This window comes from Chrysemys picta, chromosome 10, assembly GCF_011386835.1.
Source record: "Chrysemys picta bellii isolate R12L10 chromosome 10, ASM1138683v2, whole genome shotgun sequence".
In the NCBI taxonomy this organism is placed as follows: domain Eukaryota; kingdom Metazoa; phylum Chordata; order Testudines; family Emydidae; genus Chrysemys; species Chrysemys picta.
The window spans coordinates 9,244,304-9,268,678 of NC_088800.1; the positions used below are offsets into that span (position 1 = coordinate 9,244,304).

The 24,375-nt window shown below is 44.2% G+C and overlaps 1 protein-coding gene across 3 annotated transcripts in view; it reads left to right on the plus strand.

The window, feature by feature from the left end:
- The window catches only part of LOC101943766 (protein FAM169B), a 47,367-nt gene extending 24,009 nt beyond the window's left edge, over positions 1 to 23,358 (plus strand). For all 3 annotated transcript variants that reach the window (XM_008165457.4, XM_065559222.1, XM_065559221.1), the window contains 6 exons: positions 2,810 to 2,895; positions 4,362 to 4,536; positions 14,520 to 14,702; positions 18,115 to 18,243; positions 21,519 to 21,622; positions 22,437 to 23,358. In XM_008165457.4, the coding sequence (XP_008163679.3) occupies positions 2,810 to 2,895; positions 4,362 to 4,536; positions 14,520 to 14,702; positions 18,115 to 18,243; positions 21,519 to 21,622; positions 22,437 to 22,661 (902 nt within the window). In that variant the 3' untranslated portion in view covers positions 22,662 to 23,358. The remainder of the gene's footprint in view (positions 1 to 2,809; positions 2,896 to 4,361; positions 4,537 to 14,519; positions 14,703 to 18,114; positions 18,244 to 21,518; positions 21,623 to 22,436) is intronic.
- The last annotated feature ends 1,017 nt before the right edge of the window (positions 23,359 to 24,375 follow it).

The window sequence follows — 24,375 nt, forward strand, 5'->3', positions numbered from 1 at the left end:
GCAAAATAAATGGCAAGTATCTTGAAGTCCTGTACACACCATAAAGCACCAGAATTTTCAGGAATAAATAGAATAATAACTGCAAGAACTGTGGAATGTCTAGCTCGGATATTGTAAGAAACAGTGCAAATACTGTATACCTCCTTTAAAAAAAAAATGTGGTGTTGGCTTCAAATTAGATTGGATCCCATACTTCCCTGGGGTCTCAAAAATGTATGTTTGAGGTCGGATTCAGGGGAAGAGTGGAGAAAAAGAAACACCATGCTGGATGTTGCTTGAATTTTCTCGCTTTTCTCTGTATTTGGGCATCTGATTCAAAGAGATAAAATGGAAAGACTTGTATATGAATGTAGCAACATTTGGCCACCGTACAGTAGGAAGTGAAAATTAAATGCAGTCCTGTGGGCAGGGGGAAGGGGAAATTCTTTTCTTTGCCAATCAATAGAAGAGATTGCACAATTACAGTCACAGCCTTTTTAGGCCTCGTTCAGTTCAATGTTGTTAAGCACAATCCTGCCAAATATCTACAACAGCAACAAAAGGAAAAAATGCCAGTGGGTCTGATATTTCACATACTCTCCACTTTCCATGAACCATAGATCCAGTAGTGGAATGGCTGATCATCCCTTTTGTCCTCTACTTATCAAATGTCAGTTTTGGGGAGAGCGATAAAACATGGAAAGGATGAGATCAAAGAGAACTTGATCTTCTGAAACTTACCTGTGTTCAAAATGGTTTCCACAAAATTGTTTACAAGATGAGAATGAGAGTGTGTGGAAACATCCATAGGTTAAACTCTGAACTGGATGTTTACTTTAAATGATGATTTTAGAAGAAAGTACGTACATAACATGGAATTTGGAGAAGTGTTTTTCATTAATGAAGGCATCTCTGTAGACGAAGTAGCCCAAGTAATGTGATGTGACAGTTGCTATGTCAACTAGTGTATCCTCCCCCCCAACCCCTTAAATTATTGAATAGCACAGTAAATGTTCCATAAAAGTCAAGTAGTTCCTTGCAATGTGTTTATGCACCTCCCTATTTTCATCAAAGTTTTTTCAAACTTTTCTGATCATCACACTGTGTGTTTAGTGAGTGTGTGGGGGGTAAGGGTGGGGGTGTAGGTTTCATGCCAAATCCGTTTTGGGGTTAACCTCATGCAGTTGCCAATGAAGTCAATGTTTGGCCCATTATGTCCTTTTGTCTGACTCTGCTTTCTTTGGTAGCTGCATGTTTCATGGATATGTAATGGAGCAGTCCCGCTTGCACTGGAAAGTGGGGTGAAGGGATTGAGGGACCAGATTGAATCCATCATAGAAAGTCTATGAAACCTCTATGCCAGTAAGGGCATAATATTTAATTAATTGGATCTGGTGGTATACACAGGCATCTGCAGTTGGTCCTTCCTTATTAAACTCAAGGCACAAAGTGTAACACGTTTTGGCATGTACCTTAATAATTTATTCAAAATATAGGTTAACTAAGCAATAACCCTGGACTCAAAGCCCACTGGGAGCTAGTAAAGCTTGAAGCAAAAAGAGAAACTAACCTATGCACATTAGAAACATTTGTCTAACCTGAGGCTAAAACAGGTAAACGATGCCACTCAGATTAAAGCTTTTTCACTTGCTTGTCTGTAAATTTGTCCTTGGTTGGGTGGATGGTTCTTCGCTCCCTGATGCTTGTCCCTGGTAGGATGGTTTAGAGGGACACGATGATTAAGGCTACGTTTTAGTCACGGGTATTTTTAGTAAAAGCCACGGACAGATCACGGGCAGTAAACAAAAATTCATGGCCCCATGACCTGTCCATGACTTTTACTTAATACCCGAGACTAAAATTTGGGGGGAGGGCTGCCTGAGGGCCCCGCAGGTGCTGGGGGAGGGTGGCCCAGGTCCTGGGGGGGCACGGGCGATGGTGCATGGCCTGGACCCCCACTGGGGGGGCAGAGTTGGCGGGGCCGGCAGGCTCCTTACCTGGCTCTGCATCTTCCCCTCCCCCCCGCCTCCCAGCAGCAGCAGACAACTCAGTTTGGGTGTGTGGAGGGGGCAGAGGATTGGGGCACCGGATGGGGTGAGGCAGGCTCTGGGCAGCGCTTACCTGGGGGGCTCCCCGGAAGTGGCGACATCCCCCCTTACTCAGTTCCATCCTAGGCGGAGGTGTGGCCAGGCAGCTCTGCATGCCGCCACTGCCTGCAGGCACCGCCCCTGCAGCTCCCATTGGCTGCGGTTCCCGGCCAATGGGAGCTGCAGGGGCGGTGTCCTGGGCAGAGATAGCATGCAGAGCTGCCTGGCCATGCCTCTGCCTAGCAGCTGAGCAAGGGGGATGTTGCCACTTCTGGGGGGTCCCCCAGGTAAGCACCGCCCACAGCCTGCCTCACCCCATCCGGTTCCCCAGTCCTCTGCCCCCTCCCACACCCAAACTTTGCTGCTGAGGGTGGGGGAGGGCAGAGGGGGCCCGAGACTGCCCCAGCAGTGGCCAGGGTGACTGGCGCACTTGCCTGAGCCAGGCGCGCCGGCCGCTGCAGAAGTCACGGAGGTCACGGAAAGTCGTAGAATCCCTGATTTCCGTGATTTCCATGACAAACTCGCAGCCTTAACGATGATCCAGTGGTTAGGGCGCTAGCCTAGACTTGAAACCGGTGTTCGGTTTCCTGCTGAAAAATCAGGCCACTTTTATGTAGGAATCTAACTTCAGGCAACCAGCTTTCCAAATGTTGATCTTCCTTTTACTCTCAACAGTGAATTTGCTTGACAGTGGTCTTTGCAGCAACTATTTTGAGTTAATATGTCCCCGTTTCTTCTTTTAGTTTTGGCAATTTACCTTAACCAGTCCTGGTGGCCCATTGAAGATATAGTGAAGACTGCTGATTCCTCTAGAGAAGGTCTTATACAGGTACAGACAATTTCCTTTATTGTGAAGCATTCCAGCTGGTCATGGGTGGCTCTAGGTTTTTTGCCACCCCAAGCACGGCAGTCAGGCGGCCTTCAGCGGCATGCCTGAAGGTGGTCCGCGGTCACGCGGATTCGGCGGCGTTTCTGCGGGTGAAATGCCGGTCACGCGGATTCGGCGTACCCGTCACCACATTGCTACCGAAACCGCGGGACCGGCGGACCTCCCGCAGGCATGCCGCCGAAGGCCTCCTGATTGCCGCCCCCACAGCGACCAGCAGGCCGCCCCCCGCGGCTTGCTGCCCTAGGCACGCACTTGCTGCGCTGGTGCCTGGAGCTGCCCCTGGTGATGACTATATAGTGCTCTGTGTGTTTGGATTTGTCTTTCATATTATATATCTTTTGTGCTTTATACTGTATACTCTTCTGGCCTGGGCCTGGTCTCCCTACTTCACAGTGCCACCTCCACTTCCTGAATAAATATTAATTTTCCATGTCCTATTCATGATTCATCTGTTGGTCATTTTCTCTCTCTCTCTCTCTCTCCATTGTTTTCGAGGTTGCCCCCTTTAGTAGATAAAGAAGCATTTACAATAATCCTACACAGTAGTGCTGCTTGATTGACCATTTGTTGTGAAGATCAGTCTTCTTATCCTCTGGCACAGTCCCTTATCGGGCCATTTACAAAGCTTTCTGCCTTGTATGTTCTTTAGATTATATTTAATTTATTGAGCTGTTCTTATTTAGTGGTGGATTTTTTATTTTATTCTCTCTGCAAATAAATACCCTTGTTCTGATGCAAAATCTTGTTTTGGGAGAATAGATGGAGAGATATTACTGACTTTTAATTTTATCTATTCACAACTGCTAAGAAGTCAGTTGCTTAGTGTATGTAGGATTTGCATTGCCATGCGGCAAACAAGTTTGTCTTTCTTTATTCACGTTTCCCACCCACCCCTCTGTCTCCCAGTTGGGTGTTTCCTGGCTCCTTTCCTGTGCCATTCTTTCCCTGATTCTATGACATTTTTAATCATGCAGGGTTTAATCATTCAGCCCTCCCCATAGGCAGCCTGATTTAATAGGTTTTGCATAGGGAACTAAGGGGGGAGGTTTGGGGAGTAAATCCATCCCCCAATCTGCAGGTAGGCTTTTGGATAGTTAAGCTATGGAATACATTTCCAAGCGAGGTTGTGGAATCCCCCTCATTGGAGGCTTTTAAGAACTGGTTGGACTGATTTACTTGGTCTTGCCTCAGCAGGGGGCTGGACTTGAAGACTTCTTGATGTCCCTTCGAGCCCCACCTTTCTATGATTTGAACTGGTTTACGAAGCATTTTTACCCCAAATGAGTGGGACGCATTCACCACCCTCTTAAAAAACAAAACAAAAAAACAAAAACAAAACTTTCTTTGGAAGGCAAAATCCCTGAAGTCTCTTCATTTTTCTTTTGTCTGTTTGTTTTTTCTCGAAGGTCCAAACATCTGGAGAAAGGATCGTCCTCTTTGTTCTCAACTCCATTATTTTTGGAATGTTAGAAAGGAGTTCAGCTAATGATACATTCTTTGTATCTCATTCCGCCAAGGAGTCTGCCAAAATATTCTGGAGGAATGGAGATGCTGTTGCCTTTTACACAGTCAAAATGAAAGGTAAGGTCATTGCAGAGAAACATTCTCATCAGTTCCATATTGCCAAAAATGTAGTCTCTCCCCCCACCCCCAATGTAAATAATCCTATGCTCCCATTTAAATTTTTAGATAGAAATCACCTGCATACCATTGTAGAGAATGAATCAGAGAAACTAACCCTCATAGAATTTGAAAGCCATTCATATTACTTCCATTAAAACACAATGGGACCAAATTCTATTCTAGGTTACACTGCGTGATCTGGACTGTTTGGAAAGCTGCACCCCTTCAAATTCCAGCAGTCTCCAATTCCTCCTCCTTCCTGGCTTTCCTGCTTTGGCAGGCCACACCCAAGCATTCATATTCTAAAAGGGAGTTGAAAACAGAATCAGAGAAAAGTAGGGTTGGAAGGGACTTCAAGAAGTCATCAAGTCCAGCCCCCTGCTCTGAGGCAGGGCCAGGTAAACCTAGATTATGCCTGACAGGTGTTAGTCTAACCCAGGGGTCTCAAACATGCGGGTTCTTTCGTGCGGCCCGCCAAGCTCCCCGTGTCCCCCCGCCCGCGCGCCCCTCTACCTACCCCCGTGGCGCCGCAAGCCCTGCGCCGCTCCCTGAAGCGGCTGGAACTATGGCCCTGCAGCCCCGGGCAGGGCTGGGGGGGGGGGGGAGGAAGTAGAGGGCTCTGTGCTCTCGCTTCCAGGCACCGCCACCCGCAGCCCCCATTGGCCTGCACTCCCTGCCCTGAGCCCCCTGACCCCCTGCCGCACCCCTCACCCCTCCTGCACCCCACTCCCCAACTCCCTGCCCCAACTCCCTGCCGCACCCTGCACACCTCCTGCACTCCGTGCACTGAGCCCCCTGCCGCACCCTGCACTCCGACCCCCTACCGCACCCCTCACCCCTCCTGCACCCCACACCTCAACTCCCTGCCCTGAGCCCCCGCCACACCCCGCACTCCTCCTGCACCCCCTGGGGGCAGAGTTGGGGTGAGGACTTCAGGGAAGCGGTTGGAATGGGGGCAGAGAAGAGGCTGGGCAGGGGTGGGGCCTCATGGAAGGGGTGGAGTGGGGGCGGGGCCAGGGACAGCAAGGGGTGGATGTCAGTGATGTGGTCCTCGGGCCAATGCACTAGTCCTCATGTGGCCCTCGTGGTCATTTGAGTTTGAGACCCCTGGTCTAACCTGTTCTTAACCTGCAATGATGGGGATCCCACAACCTCCCTTGGAAGTCTATTCCAGAGCTTCACTACCCTGATAGAACATTTCCCCTGATATTTAACCTAAATCTCCCTTGCTCCTTTGTGGTGGATGACGAAAAGAACCACAAAAATGAGTCAAGGGCAGCAAAAAATGCCGTACAGCGAGGAACTTAAAAGCTCTGTTTAGTTTAACAAAAAGAAGATCAAGATGGGACTTGATCACAGGGTAGAAGTACTTTCACGGGGAGAAAATACCTGGGTACTAATGATTAAAGGGCTCTGTAATCTAGGTGAGAGAGGTATAACAAAAAACAATGGCTGGAAGTTAAAGCTAATCATATTAGGTACAGATTTTAAACCACTGGAACAAAGTACCAAGGGAAATGGTGGATTCTATATCTCTGAATGTTTTCAGATCAAGACTGGATGCCTCTCTGGAAGATAGTCTTTAGTCAAACACAAGTTATTAGGCTCAGTAACGGAGTGAAATTTAATTGCCTCTGGTAGACAGGATGTTAGATTAGATCAGACAGTCCTTTGTGGGCTGAAAAAAGTCTATGAATTGATAAGTCTGGTGTAAGTTCAGACCCATTGCATTGATTTCAAGATATCTACACTGCGGATATTTGTACCACGGTAAGCCGTGGCTAAAATTGGTGCCAGAAAAGAACAGTGTGGAGAACGTCTCACTGGAATGACTCCACATTTACAGTGGAATGTGTCTCTGGGTCAGTTACTGGTCCCAAGTTAAAGTGCTCCGACACTAAAATTGGGCTTTGGTGCTCAAATGAAATTGCAAAATAGGGTACAGAGAAATTGGTGATGGAACCTCTTTCTGGAGGTGAATTGGGTTGCTTCAAGGCTATCAATCAGCACGGTCCCAAAAGTAGGAGGTGAAGGCTCTGGGGGGGAGGCGGATTCCAGACAATAGATTAAAGTTGCCCTCCCCTGGTAGCCCTTCTAAGGGATGAAGAACTAGGAGAAGTTCTGCCCTCTGCAGTGGTGAACTCCCTCCCCACTCTGAGGTGTGGTTGGCTCTTCTGTATGCTATCAGTGGTGAATCACATCTCAGGCAATGATGAAGGAATCCTGGATATGTCCATGAATACACTGTGTTGAGCTGTTTTATAATTTGCAAACACTTCAGTTACAATTGTACGTTTCCTTTTTAAGTCCATAAATATTCCTTTTTAAGTCCATAAATCCTTTTTAAGTCCACAAAGCTTTCAGAGAGAGACATTTGGTTTGTAATGAATCATGCGTCAGTAAAATAAGTTTTCAGAGTAGTCTGTTGTGGGTGGAATATCAGACAACCTGAATCTATTTCCGGGTAAACTGGGAGTCACATTTTGGTTCATATTAAATACAAATGCTTAAAGTCCAGACTTGTCAGCATCTGGATCTTGTTGCCAATGTTTTTGTCTTTGGCAGCATCATTTGTTTTTATTTGGTCTGTGTCATAATTACTAGTCGTTTTCCAAGATCATTTGGGGAAGCTTGAAGCTGTGATTGTTCACTTCCCTCTTTGCTTATCATGTAAAGCTCACTTGCGGTGTGCATTGTGCAGTCTCACTCTCTGAGGTTCTGTAATTGTGTCATACTAAACATGCTCCGGTTGATCTGATACTCTGACAATAAACCACCTACGAAGGGACGCTGGATTTATTAAGCCCAAATAAGTTCAGTTAGTTCTGCCCACTTCTTTGGAAGTGGTATTCCTCAAAAAGTTTGAATTCCTTTTTAATACTGTTTGTATGGTGCGAGTTTCTTCTGTTGCTGCCCTGAGTAGTGTACGTTCTATATCAAGTTTTCTCTGTGTAAGAAATTCCATATTGCCAGATTTCCTTCCATAGCTCCTGGCCCCATGAAGAATTGACAACTTGTTTCACAGCCCTGCCAGGTGATCCCAACTGCATTTCCACTCTCTACAACAACCTAGTCTTTATCCACTGCTCTTCGCCCTCCGCTAAGTAATTTAGACTCTACTACTCATTCTGTACTCATCTCTCTGTGTGTCTCATCTGTAAAGTTTCCATTAGCTACAATATGACAAGATCAGAAACCATGGTTCAGTGGAGCTAAATAAGGCAGAACTATGTTTGTAGGGGATGGACAGTTAAAAGCACAGGTCTGGGTGGCTGGATATATGGATGGGAGGAGTCTCTTCCTGTCTTTGCTGCAGACTTACCGCATGTCTTTGTCCAAGTCAGATTTTCACATGGAAGTCACTGACTCAGGTTTAGCTCAGGTGGCGATGTCTGAAAGTCTTTCCCATCCACCAACTCCTAGGTGGCCTGAGTTTGGTGTTAGTCCTGTTCCTAATAGATATACATGCACATCACAGCGAGCACTTATTGGGATCTCTTTTGATAGTCTCATGAGAAAGGGAAGGGGGACTGAACACCTATGTTGCTCCTAGAGACAGATCCTTCGGGTCAGGTTTGAGACATATTGGCAAGGCAATGTGAGGAAATGATACTGACCATGCTGCACCTGTTGAATGGATAAACAAAATACTTCATTTTCCAAGACCTTGAACATATCATCTTTTATGAGCATTAGACTTATTATATTCACTACTGTACAGCTCGCCACCCTAAACTATACGGTATGTGCCTATTTCTGTTTAGTGGGAGGCATGTGGCATTTTATCCGTGGTACTCTGGCGATTGATGGGACATGAAATAAGGCATTAACGTATGTTGATGAGAGACTTTGTTGTGTGGTGTTGTGTCCCATCTAGTGGCACTGAGACCACTTAGAGAGAGTTAAATGAGTCTGCTTTACAGCCCTAGTTAAGAGCAAGTTGGCTTTTAGCTCATGCGGTAGAGGCTCATGCACTAAGCTCTAGAGCCGGAGGTCCCCGGTTCGATCCTGCGGCCGATAACGACCAGCGTCTGTTGGCATTACACCAGGACAAACACCTCCAATTTGGTTTATGTCAGTGACTTCCAAACTCTGCTCTCCATACTGACAGTTAAGGAGTTCAAACCCTACTTAAAAAATAGAAAAGAACATCGTTTCGTGTCCTCTAAATTCTGTCCCTGAAACTACCGTGCTTTAGTCTGCACGCCCTATTTTGCAGATGGCAACCATAACGGAAATATTTTGCAGGAGACCAAACAAATATCTTCCCATGGAGCCACTTTGGTGCTGAGAACCAAAGCGGCTTGTTTTTTTGTCATTTTTCTTTCGGGATTTTCTTGGTATGCTCTACACTTGTTAAAAACCTGTTTTTTAAATGGATTAATGACTCTAATACTTGACCCATATAATTCTGTGAAATGTTTTCAGTTTGCTTAGATTTCATAATGATTAAAGATGGAGTTTACTGCCTTCACTTGAGTGCAAAATAATTGGGAGTGTATAAAAGATTCATGAGGAGGCAATATGGCTTAGTGGACAGAACAGTGGACTAGACTCAGGAGACCTGGATTCTATTCCCAGCTCTGCCGCTGGTGTGTTCTGTGACTTTGGGCAAGTCACGGCACTGCTCCGTGCCTCAGTTTCCCCATATGTAAAATGGGAATAATGCAACTGACTTTGTAAAGTGTTTTCAGATCTACTAATGAAAGAGCTAGATAATATTTTATTATTATATAATGCAAAGAACAGTTGATGCAGAATCGCACAATATGCTATTAAACAAAAGTGTTTTAGTCTTTGGGTTAACTACAAGTAGAGAAGTTCCTTTAGCTTTCGTTGTTGTTGTATTGTGAGATGTACTAGGTTCAGAACAAAAAGATAGTCCCTGTACTGAACAGCTGATAATCTTAAGTATCTTTCTCTTCCTTTGGGACCTCCATGGTATGAGGCTTGAGGAGGGCAGCTTTAGCAATTCAACCATCAAACCAATTGTAAAAAAAACATATACTGGGGGGTGAGAGAGAGAGAACTGTGAAACACGGAGTCGAACCAGCAGTATTTCCCGCTGGCTCCCCACAGAACTCCAGCAAGAGCTCTGTGAACCACATTTTGGGAACCACTGACAATAGATAAATAGATAAAATTGAAGATGTAGGTACTGACAATAGATAAAATTGGAGATGTAGGTACTGTTTCTGCCCTTGTTTTCCCATTAGCTAAATTGATCTAATGGCAACTTAATGGGCTGTTATGAGGACTGATTAGTTAATATTTGTAAAAATGGTGAAAGTGCTTAGTAGTAATTTGACTGAAGTGCTTCAAAAGGGATGATAGGCTTTATTTAATTTAAATCAGACACCAGAAGTGCTTGCCCACATGGTGGGATGAAGTCCATTTCAGACTTTCACACAAACCTCTGTAGACTTGGTCTTTTAGATATTTCCCCCTTGAATTAGCTCCCTACAGGGCTACTATATATGTGTTTTCCATTGATCACATACATTTGCTGTACGTAAAATGAGATCAGAACAGAAAGTTAACCTGCCTGACACCTAGCAAAAAGTTTGTTTTTGGATAATTGTTCCCCTTCCCCACTCTTTTCTAGCAATAATATTTTTAATGTGCATATTTGAACGAGTTTGAAGGTTCTGGCTTTAATAAAATAAAATGAACACATACCAGCCAAGACATGTGTTCATTTAATTTTATTGAAGCCAGAACCTTTGCTCCCCTTTTCACATCGCACAGTGGGTTGACATTGGGTTCTGTTCAGCAGAAATATTCCCCACCCTTTACACAAGCATCGACCCTGCAGAAGGCCTGTCTGAACTTGTGTGTGCAAAGCCAACTTGTTCAGCAGGGATGCAGTCAGTATGCACAACCTTGTTTTGTTTGGGCCTCTTAGATGTGGGGACAGGGTTGGGTTTTTCCTGGTTTGTGGATGTTTGGGAATGCTAATGGCTGTCTGCTTTCCTGCCCTGGTAATTGCTGTTTACCATTGTGCTGGCTCATAAGTTGGTCATTTGGCACTCATGACCTAACCAAACAGATCAAAGGCTTTGAAAGGGCAGACTGAAATACTTCCATCTCCCCTGCCAATGCCCTAATTTCCTTTGTCTCTTCCCTTACCCCAAAACTCAGTCTTTTATATGGCTGAGAAATGAAAAAAGGGTCCAAGCCAACAGTGCACAGGAACCTCAACTCAAGGCCACCGATAGCTTATTAGTGACCCGCTCCACTATTAGAAAGGACCCTGGAGGCAAAATTCACTTCACCCCAAAGTCTATGGGTGGTGGCTTCTTCTCATGTATTTGCTCAGGGGTAAAAGGGAGAGAGTGGCTTCATGATTAGTCTATGTATGTTAACCTTAGACTTTACAAATGTCTGTCTGTCTTAGGCACATAATTAAGAGCGCAGAAATTGATCAGCCAGCCCCTGTCCATTATAATGGCTGCACCTGAACCTCTCAATCTGATTTCAGGGATTTGTAAGAGACAAATAATGTGAGATGCCCAGAATCTCTCTGAGGGACAATATCAAGGTTGAAGGGCCTGAAACTGATCCTACAATACTCGAAGAAGCTGTAGACTTTGTGATAAAACGTTCGTCAGCTTCCCAGGACGAACATTGCCAGAGTCTAACATCTCTGGTGGGCTGCCAGCCCCACAATAAGACGAGGGTGTGCTCAGGTTCTTGGCTCACATAGGTGCATCATACTTTTCTTAGCTCAGCCCTTCTGCTCTGTCCTTCTGAGTAAGAAAGGGGAACTGAAACCACCTAAAACTGCTGCCATTGTAGTGCTTTAGACAGAGACCAGGATTCTGGAAGGTTTGAGTGCTTGGACGGCACTTGTGAATGGAGGAGAAAAAAGGGGGATGCTGCATGCACGTGTGGTGACTTCTTGATTGCCAGTTAAACCACCCATGTGCAGGCTTAGGCCAAGAACCTAGGACTTTCTGTTCCAAAATCACAGATGTCTCCCAGCTAAAGGAGGGGTTTTCTTAGCAGTTATTATTATGGTTGTGCTTAATGACCAACCAAGAGTGGGCCCCACTGCTAGGCACCATACACACACAGAGTATTAGACAGTCTCTGCCTTGAAGGGTTTACAGTCTAGAGACAGGAGAGATACAAGCTGGGGGAGGAGGTAGAACACACAAGTAGCAAACGTCATATTAGTGCCACAATTTTTTGGGAGTGGATTTAAGAGGGGATGAGCTCTGTGGAAAGAAAAGTGAAAGGAGGGGGGACATTGAAGGGAAGAGAGGTGAGGGGGTCAGGGCAGGGGAGAAGAGCTTATTGAGGGGCAGATTTGGAGTGAAGCAGAGGTAAAGAGACTGGGAAGGAGGGGAAAGGTTGGACCAACAGCCGATCATCACAGGACAGAGAAAGTCAAGTCAAAACTGTAGACAGTTCTCTGAATGTTGAAAGGCTCCTGCTTTGACTGCTTCTGCAGCAGCACCTACTGTCTGGAGTGTCTGGGTAGCTCCTCTGCAGCTTCCCCCTATGCCACATGTTGGAGATAGGCACCATCCGAGTCCTCATTTCCCGGTGTATTTGTGTGTCTCCCCTGCAAGTTCTGGCTCCAGGGGGCTGCTGGTGAAGGGTGGCCCCAGTGGGACCCCATTTTACCCCCTCTCTGCTGCTGCTTCTACTGGCTGGCAGTTAGTAATATATGTCAGCAGGGCAGGGCTGACATAATCACATATACTTGAGTAAGTCTGACGTTCTGGCCAATAGTTGCATGTACATTACATAGGGCATGCTCACCATTAAAAACAAAAGTCTCACTGTGGAAGCATTAAAGTCACTTTGTCATGCTGAAACTGCCAGTGTTCAGAGTGCGATCTGAGATGTATATTTTTGGTCTTGACTTGATTATAGACCATGGCTGGATTATTTATGGCTGGTTGTGGTGGTACAGGGAGGGGAGTTGTTTATACAACCTATTGTGGTCAGTTTGATTTAATGTACAACTGCATGTGAATAATTGCATTAATTTCGGGGCACTTCATTCCCAGGAAAATTTTGATTAACTTAATGGAACAAACTGAATGAACTTCAGAGAACAGCATACAAACAAACAAACAAAAAGATTAGAGAGATGGCGGGATTGGCCTAGGAAGAAAGGATAACTACCAGGGATGTGTTACAAATATTTGTAAACACCAAAACGAACGGTCTGTATTCAATAAAGCACTTGAGAAGTCAAGCACTTCCTCAAGTCTCATTGACTTTATTCTGATTTAAGCACATGCATATGTGTCTTGCTGAATTTGGAGTCCAAGGAAGGAGAGGAATTAAAGTCAGACTCTACTTCTGTTGATGTCAGTGGCAAAACTCCAGTTGAAATCAACAGGAGCAGAAGCAGGCCCTTATTTAAGATAACAAGCAGATGACTAGAAGAAAACAGTCACTCTGAAAGAAGGGTAGCTTAGTTTGAATATCAGGAAAAGCCTCCTGACAATTAGTTCTATTATGCTGTGAAGGAGACTCCCAAGAGAAGTGTCAGAAGAGTCACGTCTTCAGACATTTAAAACGAGGTTGAATGTTACACTAGTAAATGTATAGTAGGGAACAAACTAAGGCTACATCTACACTACAGGGGGGAGTCGATTTAAGATACGCAAATTCAGCTACGTGAATAGCGTAGCTGAATTCGACGTATTGCAGCCGACTTACCCCGCTGTGAGGACGGCGGCAAAATCGACCTCTGCGGCTTCCTGTCGACGGCGCTTACTCCCACCTCCGCTGGTGGAGTAAGAGCGTCGATTCGGGGATCGATTGTCGCGTCCCGATGGGACGCGATAAATCGATCCCCGAGAGGTCGATTTCTACCCGCCGATTCAGGCGGGTAGTGTAGACCTAGCCTAACTGTGAGAGGGACTAGATTAACAGGGAAAGCTGGCAAGAAACTGTTTCTTCCCTGTCATGCAAAATTTAAATGAAAATGTTTTGTTTCCATAGAAATTTTCAACAAAATATTTTGACTTTTCATCAAAAACTTTTCAGTTTTCTGACAGAAAAAGAAAAAAAAATAGAAAAGCAGATGCTGTCATGAAAATGTTGGTTTATAAAAAGAACTCATTTATTTGGGGGGGGGGGAGGGAGGAGAAAGGTTTGATGGAAAATTGTCAAGCAGACCTACTAAAAGGCCTCTAATTTGTATGATTCTATGGATTTTCAGTTGTATTTAATCTGTATGAGTCCAGGCACTACAGCAGTGGGCATTTCATAAATGATTAAATACAAATCAATCAGGAGGAGACATTTGTAGTGCTTTTATCCTACAAAGTAGCTAGATAACAGATTGATCTCAACATGATTGAATGCTTATGTTTCTTATTCTTTTGGGTTCGATTTCTTATAGCATTTTGAACTTATGTGCATAATATCCAAAGTAATTCTTGCAGAGTGAGGCCCTTAGTTAATTGATATGAACACTAGTTTTGGATTCTGCATTGCTGTACTCAACCATATCTCTTCTTGATGGCAGAGGGTGTTCAGCCTGGGTGATGACTGCAGAGTAAAGGTTTGAAGTGCTGGGGCAAGCTCTAATACTTTCTGACAGTTTTACTGAGAAGTGGTTTGGTCCAGTAGGCGGGACACCAGGCTTGAGTCACTGTTTTGGCCTCAGCAGCACGCAGGCCCTTCGTTAGTACAGTATCCGTCTCCATCTTTGTACTGGGGCTTGGCTTTGTTGTCAATGAAACATAAACCTGAGTCTAAAATGTCTCCCTGACCTTGGCATTCCCTAGGGTTCTACCCAACACCACTTCGGTCTGAATTCAAACTTTTTTCTCTGTAGAATGCTACATCCACTTCCCTTCTGTGTAAATGAGCCCCTCCTGCCACAATTATTACTATTTGTTGTCTTGGAGAGTGGTTTATCTTTTTATTTATCGGTTGTAAGAGTGAGCTATTTTACTGTGTATTCCCAGGAAGCCTGTGTGATGTTAACACCAGTCAATGCTACCTGCTCCCAGTTCTGGATACTGTATTTGTCCGGAGAAAGTACAGAAGGTGCGGCCTAGGGATGAAAATTCTGCATGATTTCTGTCAATCTTTTGTGACCGAAGATGCCTTGGGGATCAGCTGTCCTATTTCTGCTGACATGTACCAAGGTAAAACACTTGATGTGGAAACATTAGGTAAAAGATCATGCATAATTTATGCATTTCATAAAAATATTGGAAGAGGCTTCTTGGCTGCAGGAGAGTTCAATGCATTGGAGTGAACACAAAGATAATGTCCTTGGTGTGCAGTCTTCCTAGAGACACATGGAGCTTCCTGTGGGGAGGAAATCCTGTGTTCTTATAAGATATTGAGAGATAGAAACTTAGAATGGTAGTTTGGTACTTACACTCTTATATAATTATCTCCAAGAAATGGAATAATGGCTTTGGAATCAAAGAATGAATTATCAACTTGCTGTTTGACAGGAAAGAAAAAGAAGAAATTGTGTGGATGTCCATATGCACACACCAACACATGCCACATCTGTGGTCCTGATACTTTTGTGATAAATTGCATTTGTCAGGCACCACACCTGAACCGTGCCCCCTAATCCAACTTGTCAGTACTACTACTTTCATTCCAAATCTCTGAGCGGCTTTTGAACAGCCACAATATATTTTTAAAATTAATTATAATTTTCACTTAGTGGCCTGTACAGTTGGATTCGTAGTAACGCAAGCAAGCCTGGAGTTTCATGTGAAAGCTTACATAAAATAGTCCTAACAATAAAATGATTTATAAAATCTCTAAAACATGTATAAAATATTTCTTTGTTAAATATGTGGCATAAACCAAATACCTGATGATGTGGTGTGACATAGCGGGTCTTACTGCAACTTGTTTGGGATGATTGTGTTACCCACTCATGACTTTACAATCATCACTAATTAATGGCAATAAAACCTTTATTCCCCCTAGTCTCTCTCTGTTCCTCAACACACATAGTTGTACACTGTTCTGTTTGCCTGAAATGTATACACCATGCACAACTAACTCATAGATCGGGGTCGGCAACCTTTGGCACTCGGCTTGCCAGGGTAAGCACCCTGGCGGGCCGGGCCAGTTTGTTTACCTGCCGCATCCGCAGGTTCGGCCAATCGCGGCTCCCACTGGCCGCTGTTCGCTGTCCCAGGCCAATGGGGGCGGCGGGAAGCGGCGGCCAGCACATCCCTCGGCCCGTGCCACTTCCCGCCGCCCCCATTGGCCTGGAGCAGTGAACTGCGGCCAGTGGGAGCTGTGATCGGCCGAACCTGCGGACGTGGCAGGTAAACAAACTGGCCCGGTCCGCCAGTGTGCTTGCCCTGGTGAGGCGCGAGCCAAAGGTTGCCGACCCCTGGCATAGATAGTCACGTATATTATTATACATTCACATCTCTCCCTCCTCCCCCAGCTCTATCTAGGATACTGTGTCTTCTTAATACAGGAAGAAGTAATACAGACACCATTATTTTTCTCCATCCAACAAAAACAGTTTCGCTGCTGGCATGCATTGTACGGTTTATACATGCTGCATTTTGAGATTTGTGTATAAACACTAGTGGTACATCCTAAGAGTTAGTTTTTCATCTCTGGTAGGTTTGGGGCTAAGGCTCAGGGCTAGGACTGTGTCTTTGCTTGTGTTTGTAGAGTGCCTAGCACAATCGATCCCTGATCCTGATTGGGATCTCTGGATCTCACTGCAAACATAAATATTAAATACCAAGGGTGAAATCCTTATTGAAGTAGATGGAAATTCTTCCGTATTAGACTGAGGACTGCAACCCAGTGCCCTCTAAATATCCTTCCACTAAATGTGAGCACTTCTCACTAGCATTTCTTATATAATAATCCCACTCTGTGTTGTACAGGTCTAAAAAGGAGCAATAAAGCCATGTACTGAATATTTTGCTGTCACTGTACTTATCGCTCCCGGAATTTCTTGCTGGAGAAATCGATTTAGCTTTTATCCTGAAGTAAAATTAATGACAATGATCTATTCATTATTATGAGGCAGATGTTTACTTACAAGAATGACGGGATTTAAAAAAAAATGAAAACTACGAAATCCAATTAAACATTAAAGATAAATGAGCTTTCCAAACTCTCTCCATGGTATGATGAACTACCTAGGGTGCAGGGACAGAGTGTATCATGGAGCGATCATGGATTATTATCTTGAAACTTAACTTGAGTCAGGAGACATGAGCAGGACCTCATGGAAAGGTGGTTTACAGAGGTTTAAAAATCCCTGTTTAATTTACCGAACAGTTTATAAATGCAACACTTCATCGCTCCTAAAGAGATAAACTAACAGCACAAACCCTGTTGGCAGTTTCCTCACTTTGGCTCTGCAGCTAGCAATGTGGAAAACATCCAAAGGAGACAGGTTTGGGTTCGATATGAATAAACAGCCGTAAATTTGAATGCTTATCCAAATTATATGAATGTTCTGAATCTACAGAATGTGTCTGGAATACTGATAAGACCAAGATTTCTCATGAAAGTTATACCTTTACCTCAGCTACGTCTGTTGTCTCTCAGTTCCTCCTGTTTCAGGATTTCCTCACTCACCCCAATAAGTAAAAGCCCCTGAATGCTCACCAGAAAGTAGTCTCAGATTAGACAGAGGGACAGAGCTATCATTAATTTCGTCACAAGAATGTTCTGCTAATTAATGCTCACTGTGATTCTGCAAACCCCACTTGGTGTACATACTGTTGTTTACTATTTGTATACCTCCAGTTGTGTGCTGAATACTTTAGCAATATGGTCCCTGCCCAAAAGAGCCTGCGGTCTTGACACCAAACAGATACAAATATGCAACATATGACCAGTGAGGTTCAAGCACTAATTTTGGTTGCATGAGTTATTGTTTTCAGTGGTCTGATTTGATAACAATTCACTGCAGAGAGGGATAAGATTTATTAAGGCTTTACGAAGCAATGCAGTTCAAAAAGGGATGTTAAAGGAGAAAAGGGAGGTGTTTATTAACAGGCATGCGATACCTGTCTTCTGCCTCTTAATGTACTCTCTTTCCATAAGGCAGAAATGAGCAAAACTCTTCCTTTATCCTCAGTGAGAAGATTACGAATGTGATAACATGGATTCCCATTATAAACCCCCAGGCAGTGACCACTTAGCCAATGTTTTAAAAAGGCTCCTGCCATATCTATGCACAATAGGGTAAGAAAGGAGCAGAGTGGGAGACTTAATTCAGCCTGCCTCTATTTTTTTTGTTAGCTCTGTGCAGATTCTGAATAGCCTTGAACAGATGTTCACCATTCAGGGTTCCTCCTGCCAGGTATAGGTACTCAAACCCCATGGCATTGGGTGCTATGCAAGAGGCTTAGCAGAGAGAGCGAGAGAGAGAGAGAATGAAGAGTGGGAAGAGAGAGAGAAAACACCCAAATACAACACCTGTAAGAGAAAATAGGTCTCTGAGAGAACATCCTGAGGGCTCGTGCTTGGTGTCACCAGCTGACACTTAACTCACTAATGCTTCCCCTTCTCTCTCCACCCCTCCTTGGTTTTCCTGTTCAGTTTGCCAGAAATTCTTGCAGACCTATCCAGAGGAGCAGGATCGACTGTGGGAGGTGGAAGCACCAGGGGACTGGAGCCAGCGTGTTAATATCTGGTTAAAGATTCAGCTGGAACCTGCCCTTTCAGAAAGTGAGTTACAAATAGTGCGGACTTCTCCTTGTCAGGTTCAGGTATTTAAACTTCACAGTTAAAAGCTACGCTTCCTTAATGATGACAAAATGCTGCTTCCTCTCATTGGCAGCACATGGAGAAAGCGCTAAGCAAGCAGTTCAGCACGTTATCTTTTTATCTGACTCAGAAATGACAGGTACCTCTCAGCTACTGGGGTGGGTGGTATGTGTGCAAAAAGTCTATGGTTAGACCCCAAAGCGGGTATCTCGGCTCTAGTATGTAAAAAACCAAAATGCACAGGTTCATTTAAAGGCAAATAGAAAACATTTCTAGAGCCGTGGGGATGTCAGTTACTGAATTCGCCGTTCAGAGGCAATTTTCGTGCCATTCCATGACATAAACTTGAAGGTTCCGCCTCCTTTTGTGTTCAATCGGGGCCAGGGGGGGGAATCTGTGTTCCTTACTATACAGCACAGTACTTGGTAATCTTCAAGAGAGGACCAAAATATCTAGTAAACAGGACCAGGATTAGAGATTCTGAAGTAATGAAATCAAATTACAGAGACTCGGAGGGCTACTGACAAAATGCAGCCCTGGCGTAAGAGGATGGAACTCCCAATGCAATGTGTTACATCAGGGCAACAATTACCCCAATGAGCTTAGCACCATATTTGGGTCGTAGAGATGGGTTGGTTTGTTTGTATAATAAGAAAATAAACTTGTAGGATTTAGGGACAACATGCATAACTTCATTAAAATATGCTGCCTATGCCACTCTTTGATACTAATCCAATCCATGGAGAACATAGAGATCCACTCCATCGGGTGCAGCTGTAGGATTCAAAGTTCCTCATAAAGGGCAAAATCCTACTTTGTCCGAGCTTCTTCTCCTCCCCTCCCTATCCTTCCCCACAATAACACCCAGGCAGCAACAGAGTGGGAAACACTCCTGGTGTTTTCTTAAGAGCTCATAGGAGGATCTCGCTAATGCACCTAAGGTTCAGATGGCTTGGGAGTACAGCAGGCCCCTAGTCTGCCCATACACTTACTACAGTCAGCAGCAGGTCCTAAGGAGGGGCTTGTTCCTTTCAGGGTGAGCAGAAGAGAGTGCTGCAGAGGAAATTGCCCCCATGCTTTCCCTGATATATTCTGCCCTATACAAGCAGGATGGCTTGGGGGTCTTCAGCTTAGCCACTGCATTTCCTCTCATCACCAGACCCCATCGGAGAGTTTGGCCAGGATTTTGCCCCAGGCTGGGTTCCTCTAATATTGTCACCGTGCACACAGATATTTGCTTGGATCTCTATAGACTTATTTGAGGACGTGAATGTCTTTCGGATCTATTTCTTCTGTGTCTCCTTCCCCCTTGCTGCATCCCGCCAGCACGAGGCAATGTAGCTCAGCATCACCAAGTAATGTTGGTACATATGACAACAGCCACCAAGGTGAATGAGCTCCCCATCCTGTTCTGGTCATCTTGAACAACCCTTCTGCCCCCTTTCCACAGCACTGGGCACTGCAGAAGAAAGCTATTTAATAGCTGTAACGGTGCAGCTCTTCTGCTGCATACTATGTAGTTTTTCAGAGAGTCGGGAATAAATTCTTGTCATATAATGTTGTAGGGTTTTTACAGCAATATGTGTTCCAGAAAGGTTCCCACAAACCTGAGATCAGACTTTAAATTTTGCAAGGCTATAGAGCTGCATCTAGTGGCAGCACAGATGAACTACACCACTCTGTACACCAGAAATGGTACGTAGGCTTGGGTATGCACACATCTTTAGATATGTGTGAGAGGGAGACTTAGATGGATATGTTCTTTTCAACCTGGGTTGAATTGTTATCAGTGTGTAGCTATAAAAAGAAAGCTCTTTGGTGCATGGAACTGGAAATATTCACTTGAACTTAATTTTTGTTGAAAAATCAGCCAAGGTTAATTTATATCAAATAGTTCCAGGAACAGAGAAGCAATAGCATTTGCCTACAGAGGCTGGCTGAAATGTGAAAATAAATTTAAGATGAATATGCAGCCTAGTTGCTGAACCAATCAGGCTCCTAGTTGCTGAACCAATCAGGCTCTGAAATGAACAGTTCTAGAGTAATTGAGTGAAAGTATGTAAGGTCTACAAATAGAAAGTGAATGCGAAAAGATAAGATGGGGGAGGTACTGTCTTTTATTGGTCCAGGTCCTAACGAAGAGCTCTGTGTAAGCTCCATAGCTTGTCTCACTCACCAACGGAAATCCAATAAAAGATAGAACCTCCCCCACCTTGTCTCTCTAATATCCTGGGACCAATATGGCTCCAGCAGCACTGCAAGTGAAAAGGAAAGCAGATTCAGTGGGAAATAACTGCTTTGCAGGCTTCATGGGAATCATGCAAAGTACCTTTTATTGTCTAAAAGGCAACTTACAGACCAGTGAACTCTCTGAGAAATGGATTCCATTTAGCGGAACAAACTTTCAACCTAAGGCTAGAAAGGTTTTCAATGACATTTTAGTGCAGCCATTCACATGACGATGGAGGAACGTTCTGAGATTTTAACGCTGTCTGGGAATAGGATAGTGGCAGCTTAAGGGCAGTGTTAATAATTTATTTTTCTGGTCTCTCCGCACTCATTTTACCCCAATTAATAGTCAGAAAATCAGATTCAGTCAGAGCTAATTTCTTGGGTAACTGGAAATATTAGACACCGTGCTTCAGTCTCAACCATTACAATTCTTCAGAAATAATCAGAAAGGAGGCAAGTTTACAGTCACCCCCAAATTAGCCTGACATGCTGCTGTTGCCTATCAGGACCCTTTATGTCAAGATAGTGGAGGCTCAGAAATGCCAAATATAATTAAAAACTGTTTCAGATGTAATTTATACCTGGCAAGAAGTGCGGGCGTGGAAACAAAGGGCTAACGGTTCAGATTGCATCTACAGCACTAGCAGATGCATCTGTGTGCAGGTAGATGATGCGATATTTACACACAGAAAATTTTGTGTGTGAAAATGTCAGGGGTGGGTTTTTTGCACATTCAGATAGATGGACCTGCAAATATTTCAGGTGTATGCAGCTGTCAGAAAAATGGGGCTCTTCTGACCAAACCTATGCATTTATCTTGTGTGTTATTGCCTCCCTTTGCACAAGGTTCTTTTTTGTTACTGGGCTGGGTGGTTGATTGTCAACATTGGAGGAGAAGGATTGAAATTGTACTAGGACAGCATCTTGTAGGTATTTTTTTTTTTTTTTTATAAACTTTCTACGGAAGTTGTGCCAACATTCTTTCATTACGACCTTGCCCTCAGAAAACACAGTTCGTCAGACTGCTTCAGAGGAGGAAGGAGGCTGTCATGTAGAGAGAGCTCAGGATGATGAACCCAGACGCTTAGATGCAGGCCAGATGAATGAGGTACAGTGATTAATTTGTCATTTTATGATCCACTTTTTCATAAACCTGTTGTCCCTACTTAGTGAGTTAGGGGGCCTAAATAGGAGAGTGACACAGATAACCATGGATGATGAGCTATCACTGGGCCATTGATTTATATGGCTAATCTGTAATTCCTCTGGGGGCTTGGTGATGAAAGGTGTGAAAGTTTTTATTTCACTCCTCACTGAGATCTTGGGGTTTAACAGAGCTGGAATGCTCAAATAGCAGGTCTGCGGTGGCTTTCTGAACTGACCTGCCTTCACAGTAGGTGGAGTGGCTACAACACCTGTATCCAGGTTGCTTAGCACTTTGCAATTAGAACGCCCTCTTTTTAATTGCTTAAATTGGGAGTCTGCCCCCGCACACTTCATTGCAGGATCGTGGCCTAAAACAATCGTGGCAATTTGAATGGACCAATTCTCCATAAACACAATAAAATGAACTCAAGGAAACAAATCAAAATAATGAAGCGGGTCAAATAATAAATAAGGAGAGGAGCAGAAACAAAACAGAGTAAAATTAAGAACCATGGTTATTGTGTTTACTCCTCCCCTTTAGGTTGCCACCCAACGATTACTTGAATTAAATCAGTTTGTTGTTAATATAGACCGTTCTAACTACTTATGCAAAGCATCAGGAATCTATTATATAGAAACAAAATGGCTATGTTTTGGGGTCCCTCTTGTTTCTAAGGGCATCTCGGTTTAGGGTCACATCATAGCTTTTACACTGTACGTATGTATGTACCTTTCATAACACCAGGATGATCCTTGTGTCTCTGTTCTAATTTCAGGGAGGCGAATGCATTCCCAATATTAGGAAAGTGCCACAAGAAGCCAGAGACGACAAAGATAACACAGCAGGAGAAGCAAGGACATTACACCTGCAAGTTCCCAAGGAGGAGGACTTTAGTCAAGGTACAGCTGATACGCAGCGAAGTAAGGGATCGAGGAAAAGAGCAAGCACGATGGGCCTGCTTGAAGACAAGACGACTAAGCATCTCCGAATGATGCCTTAATTGCCTCACTCAAGGAGCAAATCCACTGTGCAGTCCTAAAAGGCTAAAATAATCAGAATCTCTAACCACACTGAGATTTCTCCAGATTAGTTACAAGGGTTTTGCAAGGTAAATATTCTGAATCTTTACCAAATAAAAATAAACTATTGTTCTTTTCATTGTTCTTTTCTTTTGCTTCCTTCCAAGAAATTAAATAGTAGTCGAGCCTAGTTATTTCCCTGCTTTGGAAAGATTTTAATGGATCGCGTGAGATGTCTAGAAAGGAGTAATTAGGTGACTTGTAGATACTGATGTAAGAAGATATTTCTATGGACACAACATCCTGTATTAAGCAAGGGAGATACCGCAACACAGGTTGGTGTCAGAATGACGGCTCTGTAACCTCCCTTTCAAAAAGAACAGTTGATCTGGAAATTCTTTCAGCTGAGCTTTTCCAGCAGAAAAATCTGCCTTAAGCTACAAAGTGGACGGGGGGGATGGGGACAAAAAAAACGCATGGTCTACATTAACGCAGAAGTTTGGTACAGAGAGAAAGCTACAGGCCATAAATTGCCTTTAAGTTTAGACACTGAGATCACATTGTGTATATAATTTAAGGCACAGTTGCAGGAACTTTGTGTGGATTGCTTATCTCACGTATTGTATTTCATGTGGACCAATTCCTAATGCTTTACAATAAAAGAAAATATATTGATAATGTGTCTCGCCAGCTTGCACAAGTTACCGTGTGGTTAAAAAAAAAAAAAAACCCTCACCTTTCAGTCCCTCCCACACAGTCAGGGGGGTGCTGTTCTAGCTTGACTTACTGATATATCGGGAACGCTTTATTTATAATACATAAATCAATGCAAGGCCGTGCTTAATTCTGCCTTTACAACCAGCTTCCACTGCAGCACCAAATGGGTGCACCGGGTTCCATGTCACCACAGTGGATGTTGCATTTAAGGTTGGACACTTAAAGGTTTTCAACAGTTGTCATGGATCTAATCTTCTCTGAGGGTAAAATTTACCCCAATGCAGAGAAGCCTGCCCATGGCTGCCTGTGCTTCTGGGATCCCTGGGTGCCATGGAGGGGGGCTCTGAACTATCCTCAAGAGGCAAGGGCAAGGATGATTTAGTTGGGGTTGGTCCTGCTTTGAGCAGGGGGTTGGACTAGATGACCTCCTGAGGTCTCTTCCAACCCTCATATTCTATGATTCTAAGGGGAGCAGTGGTGAGCCTGGGGTAGGGTCTGGATCCATACATACTCAGATCCAGTGGCCTACAGTCCTCACATAGGGGTCATGGAAGGGGCAGAGGAATCTATTCCAGTCCATGGACCGATGCAGAATTCATAGAGGGGGCTGCATTGTACCATGTCCACAGATTGCAGAGGTGAATTCTTTCCTTTTCACACCCTCCATAGGTCCCCACATGAAGCCCTGACATTGGTTTTGTGTAGGGAAGGGTGAATTTCACCCTTAGACTCTGATTTAACATATCACTTAAGCATGTATTTACATTGATCCCTGTTCAACAGTGCGCTTCAGTCCCATTGAACTCAACCTTTTCTGGACATCTACAAAAGAGGGAGTTATCTACTGGTGCTGTAATAGGAAATTATGTTAATTTTGCCATGAGAGGTGAAATATTGATCACTGAACCAGCCATAATTCTGAGGCAGACATGCTTAGCACCCCCTGACAAAGCTAGGCTATCTCCGAGAGTAAGATTG